Below are 16,636 nucleotides of genomic sequence, written 5' to 3' on the forward strand. Positions count from 1 at the left end.
ATAAAAGGTTTAACAGGATTGTAATTTTTTGTCAAGTTCGCGATGCCTAGTTTACGTCCGTTGCCCTTCGACGTCTTTGGTGACGATAAATGTCACGTGGACGGATGATACAAAATACTGTATAAAAAAATAGGGCGACATTTTGTCTACGGACGTCACTGCATATCGGCGCGAAAATTGGTTTTGCCTAGCTTTCTGGTGAAGTCAGATATTGCAAGACGCATCCCGATCACATATTATATAGACACTAGTCTCGACTGTGTACACGTCGAGTTTGGATTTTGATATTTGAGGACATTCTAGGGTCCTCTGTATTCTTGCATTTAATATCTGGCCCCCCATTAAGTCAGAAACCAAAATTGATGTTAAAGTATTGGTCTATGGCGACTAATGGCAATAAAAATACTACCCTGTCTCAAGCAGTTCTCTCTGCTGTTTGAACTTCAAGAATACTGTTTCTCTTTCTACAAACTCCATTAATCTTAGTAGAGGTCAACTAACCCTTTTTCTGTGGTTTAATGAAGATGTGTCTCTTGGGTGACTTGATGTGTCCTGTTTGCCTGGTCAACGTAGTCACATCCACTTTTGATAATAATATTAGATAGGTACCTACATACCCTTACTAAGAGAAAATACACCTTCCCATAAACGTCTTACAAAATGAAAGATTGTTTACGATTAAATTAAATACAAACAAACATCCATCAAGTACATTATTTTGCAGGAGGTGGGTTGTAAGTATGGCAACATCGCTTGTTATTAGATTCCCATCGCCGCTGGCCACTTCCGTTGCACCGGATGTAGGCTGTTTGCTTTTCCCCTCCCACCCTACATCCGGGTTGTTCCTTCGCCCGTCCTCTTAAAGCCCGCGAGATGCGCTGTGTTCCAAATTCAAATTCGAATGAATTTCCGCCGATAGGGGTGACACAAAAATATAGTCGATGTATTGTTATTAAAAATCCAATATCTGAAGCCTCTGGCAACAAAAATAACATTACCGTATAAAAACTATCCTTCCTCTCCTCTTCTAACTTAAGAATATGACGCGAATTTTACCCAATTAATTAAATAACCATTAAGTCTTGTGGGGTGTTGCGTCCATTAAACCACGATTTTTTGACAATGTAGACTGTCCAAACTACGTTTAATTTAACAGCAATATTAGCAGGCATGGTTCGTGTACCTACGTGGATTTGTGTAGCGCAAAAGTTTACAAACAATAATTGAATCATTTGGTTGCGCATATGTGTTCCTGCCAGTGATGCCAGCCGTACTATAATTATAGTACAATACTATAATTTAAATTCTTCGAAAAATGTAAAATACTATAATTTTACGCCAAATATACCAAAATACTATAATTTTAAAGGATGCAAGACGAAAAATGTTCCTGTACTATATATTTTTTAGAAATACTAGATTTTTTACGCCTTTGTACTATAATCAGCATAGAAAAATATGGCAACACTGGTTCCTGCCCTTTTCGAGTACATTTTTAGATCTACCAAATTTATTTTTGATCCAGAATCTAAATCGAGAGATTTTGTTTTGATAGCTATCTTCTTTCGACCATGTCCGATCCTAATAGGATCCATATGGGCCTCCACAGAGTGGAGGTTTGTATTAACAGATTTTATTTTTACGAGAAATGGATGTCAGCCACTTGCTCAACCTATTAGGTCCATACTCTGACTCATATACAAATTGAAAAACAATTTGTGTACTTGCCAGACCCAGGATTCGAACCTGGGACCCTCGACTTTATAGGCCGGCGTTTAAGCCACGCGGCCATCGTGGGATAGCTATCACTGCCATTTTTTTACATAACGTTCAGATTTTCCGCCGTACATTACAAATTCCGAAAACTTCATGAAAAAGTTTAATTTGTTTTTTTAGACTGTTTCACGCGAGGTTATAAGTTACATGTTACAACTATGAATTGTGCAGATTCCAGATTCCGATTTCATATTGTGAAACATAATATCTGGCTCCTCAATATTGAATATTCATATACTATAACAACATTATTATTAAACTTAGTACTGGTATATAGTTGTACATTTTTTTATTCTTCTTATAATTGTGCAATCTATCGGATTTCGGCCACCATCAGGCCGATTTTCGCTCCATCATCTACTATCCAGAACAGTTCGGTGGAGGTGCACTCCTACCAATCAACGAGGTTCTGAAGTCACGAAATGTGGCGATGTCTTTTACTAAGTTATAATTTACCTAGTAAAATGTTGCATAATGACATAATTAAATACGTATGTACCTACGTTGCGTGCAGTCCATAGATGCAGAGCATTTGCATAAATAATCGATAAAGTAGTAGACATGTACTTAAAAATATTATGCACGATTGTGTAGAATAGCTACCACTCTGCAATACTACAGATTATGCTAGTTCATCGAGCACCAACCATTATTCAATAAATTAGTTACAAACCCAGAGTACCTATATAATATAGACTAGAACCTAACAGAATCCTTACAAGTAGGTACCTACGACACCACACCATGGCCCCCACATCCTAAAACGGGGCCCAAGGCTAGGATCTTTGCCACCCCCCCTACCTATCGCCCAGAGCCGCAGGCGACTTTTTTACTATTAGAGCAAATTTGTGATGTGTGTTTATCTCACTTATTTGGTCGACTCGCCACGCCGGGTCCCTAGGCTAGAGCCCTGTCAGCCCCCCCTTGTGGGGCCATGCACCATACGCAACTGGTGCGTATCTATAATATAAGGTATTGACTTATTTGAATTTAAGATGTATTTTGTAGGAGGTAGATACTAAAATTGAGGGCTCTGAAAACAAAAACGGCAATTTCCATTCTCACAAAATGTTAAAAAGTCAATAAAAAGGTCTTATTTCGTTTTTATAATAAATGTATAGATTGCTAAATTCTGAAAAAAAACTACTCTAAAATGCTAAATTTTTATTAGTTACGTAGGTATACAAACAAGATTTTAGAATTGTTTGTTTAGAAGATTTACATATTATGAAAGAGATTGTACATTTTTGTTGGCGTGGCAACGTTTTACGAAAATAGAAACTGCCGTTTTTGTTTCCCGAGACCTCAATTGTAAGTATATCGGCACTTAATTAATTCTTGGATAGTTTTCATTTGGTCATCCTTGCTTGTAACAAGAGGGCGCCTCAGGCGATCCGAGCTAAACGCGCCGTACTCGACGGGCACAAGGACGAAGAACGTCGTCATCGCCAGCATGATCATCCGAGCCGCGAGTTTCCCGCTCATTCCTCGCGCATGCGCACGCCCGCCACGCGCCGCGCCAATTCGACGGCCGCCATTCTATCGACGCCGTCCGCCCCCCATATTGTTTTTTTTAACTTGCAATATAAAACAAATGTAAACATCGTGTTTTGTTACACAACATTGCCGCGGGCGGGAAATAATAGAGGACGAGTGCTTAATTGAAGGCGATGGATGAGGATTTTGACCCTTTGTAATACATTGTTCCCATTCAAATGTATTTCTAAGCGCAGTTCAAATGATTGTTGTATTGTTGATGCAAGCCATTCTTATAAAATTGCACTTTCTTTTGTGCATTTTTAATGTTCACAAACGCTATATGAGGTACTAACAAATTTCGCCAAATTGAAGGCGATTGATTAGCTTGTAGTTAATTAAAGTAAATAAAGAGAAAAAAAGTTAATTAAAGTAAATGATACTCAATATTTATAATTCGGAAACAATCAGAAACACACCTGTCTGCCAGGCACCATATTTATGTTTCCAGAAACACAAAAGCATCAGATGAACTCACACGGCCACGAAACAGTCAAACAGAGCCAATATACAAAGATTCAAATCGAGGGACTGTATAATATGTGACGGCAACACCTATTAAGGCCAAATTATACCAGCAGAGTCGCGGACCCAACCAGATTCAACGATCGTCGGGAGCAACAATAAATTATATTATTGTTGGCATAAAATAGCAATTATACGATTCAGCACGATTCAGTTATCAACTCGATCGTGTTGACGCTTGATTTAATTGGTTCATAATATACACTCAATAAGTAGTTAACCTCATAAAAATATCTATTGGTCAGCTTGGTGCCACCACTAAACAGGCTTTACTCAAATAAATGCCTGGAGATGACATTTAGACTAAAGTAACAACTTGCTAATTGTATTTACTACCTAAGATATTATTTTTATTTCGTTCTATTGTCTGTTATAGTACTTGTAATAGTGGTATTGTAATAGTAATAGTATGTAATAGTGGTATTGTAAAAAATGAATTAAGTCGGGTGTAGCCTTCACTATTTAAAAGTCAAATTTGTGTTGTTATGCTAAACGCAAGACAGGATATGCCACGTACGGCTATACTCGGAAGCTCAAGGTTAATTCGGATATTTTCAGACGTCGGTAATCTTAGATACGATTATCGGGTGAATCGTGCCCAAAAACTAGGGATTGTTCCAAATCTGTCACAACTCAAGCGAATGATTCAAGTGACTTTTCAGAATCTACCAAAGTATTTTGAGCTTTAAATAACGTGGCTTGTCATTAATGACTGCCCAATACAAGATAATAAATAATGGCCCCCGGAGCCTGACGAAATACTAAACAACAAAATAACACAGGAACATTACACAAAAAATGTAACACTGGCAATGACATTAATACTGGCCATAATAAATACATATTATGGAATAATAGAATCACCTTGTAAGAAGCTGCAAAGTGAAAAATTTAAAAAGGTATGTTTCTGAGTGTTCCAGAATTATGTAAGTACCTATGTATAATAATTTTTTTTAGATTCTCAAATCTTGACATCGGTTAGGAATAAAGGTAAGTACACACCTACCTATAATAATTGGTGTCCATCTTGATTGCAATATTAATAAAATTTGAGAAAGGCTTCAGTCGTATGACTATTTATTAATATCGTAGTCATTAGGTGACTTAAATTGCGCGGCTAATTGTCCGTATTATCCACTTGTATACAAAAATGCCTACTTAGCAAAAAACCGTATAAAACACACCAGAACACATAGATATAACATAAATAAAAATAATTATTTTTTATCTACCAATATGCCATATTGGTAAAATCTGGAATGCTAATAATTATTGTATATAAATAATAAATCAATAAACAGGAAAGGATTATAATGCTTGTTGATTGAAATCCCAAGACTTTCTCTTTTGCAAAAAGATGGATACTTATGTTAGGTTAGGTTGGATCTGGATGGTACCCAATTTCAAAACAAAAAAACACAATATCATACGTTAAATATAATTTTATTTCATATTTTGTATTACATTATTATAAATATTATGTCTTTTTGTTGTTTTTAGGTAGGTAGGTACATGTTATAATTACGACTAATGATTAATGCATAGTATTATATTATATTTTGAATTCCCTGTGTTTTTTTTTTAATTCGGAGATAAATTATAATATTATATTTTAGTTGATTAAACATTTTATTGTACTAATTTGAGAAACTTACGATAATTTGATCATTTTATTGCTGAGGCACTATTTTTGTATCTTTGCGTCATTTGTTTACACACTAGATTTGTTCTTAGATTTAATATTAATTTTTCGAATGGCTTATAAAGGGAAGATATCGATTTTATTCTTAAAATATGGCCCTTTCATCAGTCCCAATATTAATAGAACACAAATAATAAATTGTTACATTTTTTGGAAAAATAAGTCGTCAAAAATTAGCTCACATTATATACTTTTGAATTCGTTCTTATCAAAGACTTGACAAATTCATAAATAAAAAAATCATTGATAATATAATTTAGAATTATACTAAGCAAAAAGGAAAAGATTTCTTTTTAAACAGTGCATAATAAATATTTCATCCATAATTAGGTAAAAAATTAAATAAACGTGTATTTACAACATATTATTATATTCAAACAGTGCTTTACAAAACTGTGTATAGACAGATAATTTACAAAATAAATATTTTGAAAGTAAGCATATTTTGCATTGGTAAATATTTATTATTGAGAATATAGTAATGATAAAAGTTGAATGTCATGTAATATGGAATAGTACCTATATAACATAATGATTCTGTAGCGGTATACGATACACGATGGTCCTAGACGCTAACTGAAATAGCCCAATAAATTAAGTATATAATTTTTTTATTGTTAAAATAGTTAGGTTTTATTTCGTAATTTCAGGTTTAGGAGGCCCTCTTGGATAGTTAGCCTACGCTATAAACTGCCACTGTGCATTGATAATTAAGCTACAGCAATAGAACTGTGTTGCAAGTTACACACGCATGCTAGTTGCGGAAGAAAGCGGCATGTATTTCGATCAGGAATGCATTTTTTTGTTTGTTTTTTTTCTAGGAGAATGAAGCGATTTTTGAAAACTTAAAAATAATTAGTTAAAAATGTGGTTTTTCTTCATTAGGAAGGTATGTAAACTGAGCAATGTTGTTAAATTCAACAGTCTCTCAATTGAAAATATTTCCAGGTATCTATATTTTTCCTGTTTTCATTCGAGTTTAATGTCAATCTAATCAGAAGTGATTATTGTTAACGCATGACTCTATAAACAAATATTATAAATTCGATGCACGATTAATAAGTGGATAAGTAATTGGATAAAAAAAAGATTTCGATATTTTAAATATTGTTTTGTGTACCTAATACCAACAGAAAATTAATAAACAAAGTCAAAGGAACATTAGTAATGCCTTGCTAAGTAAAAAGACAGTTGTATGAGATTTAAACTACCCTTTCTCTCTTATATTATGTAAAATTATTGGATTGTTTTGACATACTCTCTAAATAGAAATAGATAATATAAGAGAAAGAGTAGTTTAAAACTTGGTTCTAATACAGCAATAATTTCACTACAACCAAAAACTGTCTTTTTACTAATCAATGCATACAGCAACATTTAACTAAACATATGATCGTTTATATGCCAGTGGCGTACGAAAAATAGTCAGCAAGGGGTTAAATTTGTGTAAGTATCTATAATAAATGTAATCAAGACATTTTTTGCAAGCATCAGCATCAGTTGAAAATTATAATTACTGCAAAAATCTTCAATACAACTGTAAAATAGTAGACATATTATTGGAAGCAGATTATAATATTAAAATAAATTGCATATTATGTTTTTAAGTACAAAAGTTTTTTTTAATGTACCTACATTAGAACCTCGATATAACGGACTAATGCGGGTGAGGGGGTGTCCGTTAAAGCCGAAAGTCCGTTATACAAAAACAAATAAAACCTCGTTTATTCGTCTTCGGATGATATATTATCCAGACACCCGTTATGGAGTGACGTTAATGTTCGATGTCGACGCGGTTGCTTTCGGTAATCCTGCTTTGAAAAAAAAAATGAAGTTTTGTTTGCACTTCTGAAGTCTGTTGTTTTTTTTATAAACAACTCTCTAAAATTACAAAAATCGTGTAATATAGTAGAATTTCGCTATCTGACAAATAGTCAATAAATGTTACGCAGAACATTGCTTATACGCCGTGACATTTGGATTTAAATAATATGTAAAACAGTAACAGAATGTTTTTAACAATTTTCACATTTTGACAAAATATTTTGTCCGTTATGTCCGAAGTCCGTTTTATTGAGGTTCTACTGTATTTGTAGAAGTAGATTATTAATATATTATCCATGCTAAATTGTTTACGAAATAAGTACCTAATGATAATAAATACGTATTAAGAAATAAAATAAATATTAAACATATCACAACACAAAATTTGATCAAATCCTTTCAAACATGGCATATCATCTACAACACTTCTTACATTCTAGCATATACGTGAGATTTCATATATCCTCGTATTGTCTTTCAGATTTTAAACATAAATAAAAATTATATATTGTTTCCAGTAAAAAAAAAAAATCATAGAAAAAGATTAAGAGTAAGAGTATAAGAAAATTCTTTGGTTATGTCAAAAAGTCTTGTTGCAGTGGTAATAAGTATTAAATTTTCTGAAATTCGTAATAGAAGAAAGAATGTGTAGATTGTTTAGAAAATATCTGAAACTTCAGATTGGCAATAAAAGAAAATTAAATATTTAATTAAATTGTGATCATAGTATTATCATTAGAAAAAGGAAAAGAAACAGAAAACACGACTATTTAAACCAAAAAACACAGATGAAACAAAGAGTCAGTTAACTCACAATGGAAATGAAATAATTGGAAGTGTTTGAGTATTTATTAATGTGAAATATAAATCATCTTTCTAATATTTGAATAAACAATATATATATAGGTATGTTAAAAAACTAATAAACTACACTCTACAGTAACCTACGCAAATTAAAACTTCTTACCATGACGTATCAATGAAATGTATGTTTTATTATTATTAAGGATTTGGTTATTATTGCCAACATAAATCTAAAACTTACGTTCAAGTAATTGTTTCTCACAACAACAACAAAAAACACTAAAATATACAGAATGTTCCATGTAGAAAATAGCAAGAAACTCAAAACTCACTCATATATTATTAATTAGTAATTTCGGGTAACTCTGCCTCATATGTCTAACTTTGGCAAACATGTATGCAACTATAGAAATGCCAGGGATTATATTGTTAAAGTTTTAATTGTCGATTATTGCATGAAAGAAATTGTAATAAATAAATGAAAACACAACATGTAGGTAATACTTATTCCCCATAATTCAATAACATTCAGGACCGGTTTCGTTCACTTCAGTAAAGCGCCGTCTAGATGCTCATGCTTTACCACAAGGTTACCTACGCAAACCGGTTTGTATCGGGAAGTCCGTGTGTATGGACGGGAAAACTGTAGCTCGCGCAAACCGAAAAGTGTTCCCTATTTTTTGCACAGACTATACCGCGCAGGCAAGTCGCTACCGTCTAGCCAGCGCATAAGACACAATCAATACGTTATTCAAACCGTTGTTAAATTTCGTGGAGTAAGTACTGCAAATAAATTTAGACATATACCAGATAGGTCAAAGTTACCCTAACGTAGAATAGATACATGCATATTCATACATAATTTAACATATATTGTAAATATAAAAAAAAAACTGGCACTAATTCAAATAAATCTAAATTACATGTGTTTAGCTCTGATAAATAATTTATAATATTGATTCTAGTAATGATCGGTTATAAAACAAATGCAATGTTATATTATAATAGCTAACAAAATAATATTATGTTAAAGCTGGAAAATATCGTTGAATTAAATCGTTGAAAAAACAATAGTGTTAAAAGTTTGTTATTTTTTAAGAGACCAGAAGAACATGTTGTATTGCGAGTGACGGAGAAATTTCGTGTGACAATATCAAAGGTCTGTGACGGGGCCAAGAACCATGTGGAGGGCGTCACTCGGAGCCGCGGAGGTCTGCCCCCCTCCGCCGCCGCCGCTACTGCTGGTCCCGCGTTTCGATCGCAGGTGCGTTACGAGCAGTTCCAATCTACGAAAAAAAATCAGGAATAAACTAAACACATAGACAAACTTTCGACATCTGTGTACCCCTTCTATAATTTTCGTAACTTTAAGTACCCTTCGTCAAAAAAATGCATATACTCTTAACAATTAAAATATTTTTTTTTCCTTTTTTTTGTACATAAACAAAATAATAAACGGAAAATAAAATTCATTCATAATAAAATATAAATAAAAGTTATATTATAAATAACATTCATTATAATCAATAAAAAGGATGAAATTGTTTATGTTGAGACAGATCATCATAAGTTGGTTCCCTGGTTGTTGATTTTCATCTGAAATGCGGTTCCACATCCAAAAGCCTGTTTCTTTTTTATGTTGAAAAAGTAACTTCACATAGATATGAAGTTAAAAAAGGCAAGATATATTTCAGGACTTTCTCTGTTAAAACTTGATACACATGCTGCATTTGCAACCAGAATGATGTTAAAGTACACTCCTTATATTTATTTTTCAATTATCTAATTCCAACAATTGCTCTTCTTCCGCATGCGATAAACCTTCTAAAATGATGTTGCATTGATGTCGTATTAATGCTTGTTGCACCAGGCGCAGCCAAAGCCTGGTGTAGCGCATACCCCCACCAAACTCTTCCCGTACCCCAGGGGGTACGCGTACCACACTTTGGGAAACACTGTGGTAGAGCAAGGAAAATACATATTATGTAGGTAGATACCTATGACATGAAAAGTAAACTATACAAATTGATATTATGTACAATATCATGATTGATTATACACTTGCGAAAAACTCTCGAATTAGATTCCAAAAAGGAAAATTTTTATTTGGAAACTCTGATATCCGGAAACACTGTTCTAATTTTGTTAATAATCTGGTCAGTTTTACATCGACAAAAGTCGTCAAAACTATACAGTGTAAAATGTGGGTAGGCTTATATTATAACCCGTACAATAGAATATTCAATATATTATTCTGAATACTTGATAACATGAGAAACATTATAATACGTATTTAATTAAATGGTGCAATGAATACTCACTTATGAGCGTGAGCATCGGCAGCCATGCGTGCAGACCGTTCTTCGTTGAGTTCCATCTTCAGTCGGATTTTGTCGTGGTCAGGAAAACCGGATACCGGAGGTGGACTGCCGAGAAAGCCGACTCCCGGGGATGCCATGCTCTCTTCCCGGCTGCGATAACATAATAAATACCAAATTAAGTAAATGAACAAATAATACTCATTTTAAATTCGAACCAAAGACATTGAAAAAATCCTTCTCCACATAGTGTCTCAATATATACGTATTTATAATATGAAAAGGGGGCTGAAAAAACAATAGTATGCACTGATCAAATTAGCGGCAAGTTATTGTGCGTTCGTTGCCAGGGAACACAATACATAAGAGAAGTGGGTTACCGTATGGGTGAGGCTGTATAATTTATTATTATCGAGTATGGATAAATATGGGATAAACTCTCAATATTTATGTCTGAATCGTAATGTTATGCATTAAAGTATGTCATGTAAACGCAACGCGCATTTAATAATGATAATATTTGATGATATTCGGGGCTTTGTGTTTCTTGGGTTTAATGGCTTGCCTCTCACTAGGTCATAAACCTAATCAGCCATCGAGTCGGAAAGCCGCATTCATTTATCATAAATCAAATAAGGCCGCATTTAAGGGGGACATGCTCGGCGTAGGTCAAAATGCAGCTTTTATTCTATTTTCAAAGCAATGACTTGAAAATATCATCTAAGGAGAGCTCAATCAATTCCAGGCTGTAGCCCTTTGGGTGCCTTGATGCCTGATTATAAATGTATATGTAAACACGCACTAAAATGATATAAAAATAATCTAACATTTCTTTATACCTAATAAATAAAAAGTTATATAAAAATAAAAGGATTTATTTTGTAAAATTTGGATTCAGTCAAAAAGCCGCACTTGAGACCCTAAAAGGCCGCAGGTTCGTAACCCCTGGTCTACACTCTAGAGAATTTATAACCAACTTATTTGATTCGGATATTGTGCACTATAATCATAAGCAGAATTGCTGGTTTAGGTTAGGTTCCAATACACAAAATCAATTATAATTGAAATTCAACAGAAAAATGGCCACCGGTAGAAATGCCGTCGCGCAAGTGAATAGATTGGCCGGTCATCAATCAATCTCGCGCTGGCAGAGGACGGGCAAACAGCGCGGGAGAATCCGACGACGCGGATGGGGGAAGCCATGAACCGCGAATTGGCATGCAAATTGAAACGTCTGCGATGAGATGGTGGGCGGGGAACTACCACAGCCCGCCATAAATACTCATCAATTGTGGCCGGAGAAGGATCTGAGCGGGAAAATATGTAAAAGCTACGACCTACGTTATGCAATATGTACCTACCCTAATGTCGGCGTTCCATTGGCGAGCCAAAAGCCCGAAGACAATAAATCGTCCGATTTGTCAATGCTCTACAACTGATCAACGAACGAATAAAAAAGTCAAGCTGTCAAAAGTTGCGATTATCGTAATGTCTTCCGATAATCCTATAATGTTGTGTTATTTATACGTAGACTTGGATAAAATAATATAGCAGTGAAAACAACACAAGTTTTACGCTTTCTTTTATGAATTTCACAAATACAAATTAAAAAATAATTGATAAATCTCTCATTTTCTAATGTATAAATTAACAAATTAATCAATAAAAATATTTAAATACTTTTTTCGGTCCGAACGATTGCGTCAAATCGAATTTACATAGTGATCGACGGACGAAGTCTGGCAACTCGGAGAGTAAAATATCAAACATGTTTGAAATCCAACGAGCCTGGTCTGCGGATTAAAAAGTCCGCAGATCTGGGGTGCTCCACGCGAAAAAAAGTCCGAAGACTATAAATCGTCTCACTTGCGTGCCAATGGAGCGCCGGCATAGGGGAACATTGGGTGCGTAGGTACTAACTACGTATGGAGATAATGGGCAAACGAGCAGAAGTGGCTTCCTTATCAATAGGAGTAAGACCATGGGCCAGATGCTTAGACATACTTATATAAACACTTAACTGGCCTTATGCAGCCGAAACCGGCCATTTAACGAGTGGCACTCCGCCCAATATAGTGGCGGAATTTGGAAACACAAAAATAAGTGTCAAAATAAGTAAGTTTCGTACAGATCAATTACCTAAATGTAGTACCTACCTAGGTACTTATTGAATGTAATTTTTTCAACACCGACAGAACCAATTATATAAGCAAACACGAAAGACTATCAGTATTCATAATGTAGGTACCTACAGTAATAATAAACATGGCTATGACGGGAATCATAACAGTAAGATATTCTTGTCATAGTCAATATGCAATGTCATAGTAAAAAAAAAAATGCAGATCAGATGTTAATATATTATACATACGTCTTGTACGAGGTAGACGGACAATTATCGTGCCTTGTGGTTTTCTGAATGTGGTTATTTTGCTGTAGAATACTGAGTTCATTCTGCATATACCAATTGGTTTTCTGAATGTGGTTATTTTGCTGTAGAATGCTGAGTTCATTCTGCATATACCAATGCATAATATCTTAGTATTAGTTAATAGTTAATTAAATAAATAAAGCACAATACCTACAATATAGTAAGTTCCCATCATTCTTGGTAGTATTGACTGACATGTGTCATATAAATCGGGAGCATCCGTTGATTGTTCTACCAAGGTGCAAAACTAACTTGCCATTAGTAATGAACATTGTAAGAGCAATAACTGTGTTCAATCAAATCGCTTCGGATATTGATAAATTCCACTCGCGTGAGATGAGTTTAGGTAGACGCTGTTTCGTGAGTTTTTAAGATAGGGTCTACAGTAGGTACTTGGTTCATTCGGTGTGCTTACAGGTATTTTTTTAAATTTAAATATTGTTTTTTAGTCATATTGTGAATGCTTTGAAATGTAATTACGTTGATGTGTAGATTAACTCACTACTGTAAGATATGTTTTTAGTTCATAATAAATCGTATTTTATAAAAGAACTGATGGTCAACAGTAAAAGTAATTAATATTTTATTTATAATTTATTTACCTCTGTTGAATTCGCAGGTTGTGTAGTTCTTCTTCCAGTTTTCCAAGTCTATCATTAGTTCGCGATTTTTCAATAACATTGGGCTGTATGTGGTTCTGTAACAAAGATAATGGTAATATTATTATTATATTATACCATGATTTGGCAGAGGGAGTGAAAGAGAAATGCCCAATTAATCACTAAACGGAGAAAGCACAACGAGAACAGTTGACATTGAAATAAAGCATCGTATCGATGGTTAATAAATGCAGTCAATTAAAATGGGTTTGTATGCAATAACTTTGCTACATCCTAATGTTACAACCCTATGTTAGGTTATAGCTCTCCTTTAGCATCTCACTTCACCCAGGTCTGTCCAAAACCGTTTGGACATAAAATGCCTTTAAATCCACCCCATCCTTGTACGAGGACTTCGTTTACCTCCTACTTTCCCGAATATCAGTTTTTTTTTCATGCCAGACTGTCATCAATCTTGTGTACATTGAGCAGCCAGTGACGCCGATTTGATAGACTGTATGATGTGCAAGCTCATGTACATGTCCATCTCTTCCCGATTGTGTCATTGACGGATCCGAAGATACCATGCAGCACGCTTCCCTCAAATGAGCCGAGCACTCTTTCCATCTTTTTTGGCATGCACTAGATTTCTGAGTCATAAATGAAAACTGGACTTATTAGCATTTCGAAGTGTCAGTTCAATGCCTTGGAACGTAGTACCTTCATTAAAACAAAGCGACATAGTAGGTACGTTGCCTAGCATAATTTTATTCTTCTCTTAATTTCGATTTCCAGGCTACAAATGTCGCTGAGTAGGTAGTACTGCAACATAGTTTTATAAATACGTCATACTGCAATAGCAATGTCTTGCTTGATTCCAAATGCATCAGATTAGAATCTATAATTGGACCGTGTTACGAATATTATTGTAGATAACCGTCTGGAATACGGAATTACCCCGAGTGATGTCGGTGTTATTTTGGATCACGGAAATAACGAAAACGTATTACAGTGTTAACTAGTTAGAATAGCCTTGCTAGTCGCGCCAATAAACAGGTAGGTACCTAAACATGCGTTTAGTCACCAACTACTGTCGATTTTATCAGAGAAAAAGATAACTTCATATTATTATCATTATTTGTAAATTGGTTCCCCTATATTTTTTCGGGATATGTACAAAAAGCCATCCATGTCGATTATTGAATAATGTGTGGACGGGTCACAACAAAGATGGCGGCCTGTAATTTGATACCGCGCCACGTGACGTCACGCCGTGGTCTGCGAGGCTGGCGAGAGATTAGACGGGCACCTATCCACGCTCGGAAAAAGGGGACAGAGGGGGACAATAATATTATGACGGTCTCAGGAGGGAACCAACCCCACGTAGATTCGTGGGTGTTGACATATGAGAGAACTATAATACATCATAGGAGGGATTGCCTTGAGAACGTTTGAAGACATTCTTTGAATACTATGTAACCAATCAAAAGATTAAAAAAATATGTATGTAGGTAATTACAAAATTTCTAAACTTATTCAGTGGGTCTATTCTATAAACAAGGCGGCTATCGACGGTAATTTATCATATTTATGTAACGAGGCGGTTGATTGTTAATATAAATTAACCGTCTAAACCAGTGGTGGCCAAACCGTGGCGCATTGGATGATTACAAGTGGCGCATTACATCTTTGCGCCTACTTATTCTTTTGAAGTAGGCGCCATAACTGAATCCATTTTCATATTTTATAACACCTGAGTGCTCTCAGTTCAAGTTATAGTTCAATAACATTGAAAGACTAGCGAAATCCAAACGCTTCAAAGCTCTCAGTGCTCCATACCGCTCAGAGCTCTCTCTCTCTTTCTCTCTCTCAACACATCCAACAACTGAACTGTGGTCCAGAGTTATCTTCACCAAACGAGACTCTCCGGCAGCTGTAGCACCATCAGCGGGGTCCACAACAGAGATCATCCTCTCGTCGAAGAGATCAGTTCTGACTATTGTAGATTGGTGCTCCAATAAACGTGTGTTCTTTGAACTGGCATAAATTAATTAATTTAATTGCGTGATTAAGTTATTCCTTTTCCTCCCCTAAGCGAAGCAGATCCTACCCCTATCCCTATTTTCCAACCCCAGCCGTGAACGTAAGAAGGTAGAAAAGGTGCTTGGGTTGTATGGCGCATCTGAACTTGTCTGTGAAAAAAAATTGGCGCATGGTAGGTATACAAAAGGTTGGCCACTCCTGGTCTAAACACTCAAAACTGTCAAAAAGTGCTATATTTTAACAGCCCTTGGCTGTGTTAACTTTTAGAGAGAGATTGACAGTTTTGACAGTTTATACTGCTAACTTATTGTAACAATTATAATACATCAACACATAAATATGACAAACTACCGTCGATAGCCGCCCTGTGCATAGAATAGACGCACTGGTTGGCGAATTAACTGTTTTTTTTTTTTTAATTTAATTAATACTTAATTTTAAATTAACTGCCAAGTTCATATTGAGAGATTTCTAACAAAAAAGCCAGCATTGCGGAACGGTCCGTTGGAAGGTTGAAATGCTTACTTCATCGTGGAGCAGAGGTCAAAACGCTTGCAAGTTTATCCGAGGATTGTAACCTCCCCTCGCCACCAGACGCGACATCAATTTATTAGAGATTGGGTGAATTTAAAATCATAATAAAACTTCCACATGGTTGGCAGTCTGCCAAAAAATATTAAAAACAATTGGAGTTGACGCAGAGCCAAGGAGTTCACTTCCTTGCCCCGGAAATACGACGGAATGAATTTACAAGGTTAAATTGTACTTAACAAACGGGTAGGTACAGAAGACCGCGTCTGTCATGCTCGTAGATCACGGCCATTTTGGATTTCTTCCAGCACTCATTTTTAAATATATTTAAAAATTAAATAAAACTAGTGTAGATATTGTAAACAAATATAAGTATAAATCTTTTACCATAATAATGCATTATTTTTCATCTTTTTATAATGTGGATCACAGTACCTGTAGGTATGAGGATCCAGCGCACCTATTCTATACACAAGACTGCTATCGGCAGTTATCGAGGTTTGTTTTGTATCGAAACATTAGCACTTATTGTAACAATTACAATAAG

The 16,636-nt window shown here is 35.0% G+C and overlaps 1 protein-coding gene across 1 annotated transcript in view; it reads right to left on the minus strand.

The window, feature by feature from the left end:
• Positions 1–9,197: 9,197 nt before the first annotated feature.
• LOC147071274 (uncharacterized) overlaps positions 9,198–16,636 on the minus strand; it is a 46,241-nt gene continuing 38,802 nt past the window's right edge. Inside the window, exons 4-6 of the mRNA XM_085948057.1 lie at positions 13,519–13,613; positions 10,489–10,638; positions 9,198–9,453 (exon numbers count right to left, since the gene is read on the minus strand). Of these exons, the coding sequence (XP_085804183.1) occupies positions 9,321–9,453; positions 10,489–10,638; positions 13,519–13,613 (378 nt within the window). The 3' untranslated portion in view covers positions 9,198–9,320. The remainder of the gene's footprint in view (positions 9,454–10,488; positions 10,639–13,518; positions 13,614–16,636) is intronic.

This window comes from Rhyacophila brunnea, unplaced genomic scaffold, assembly GCF_057557595.1.
Source record: "Rhyacophila brunnea isolate RB1 unplaced genomic scaffold, BYU_Rbru_1.0 scaffold_20, whole genome shotgun sequence".
Classification (NCBI taxonomy): Eukaryota; Metazoa; Arthropoda; class Insecta; order Trichoptera; family Rhyacophilidae; genus Rhyacophila; species Rhyacophila brunnea.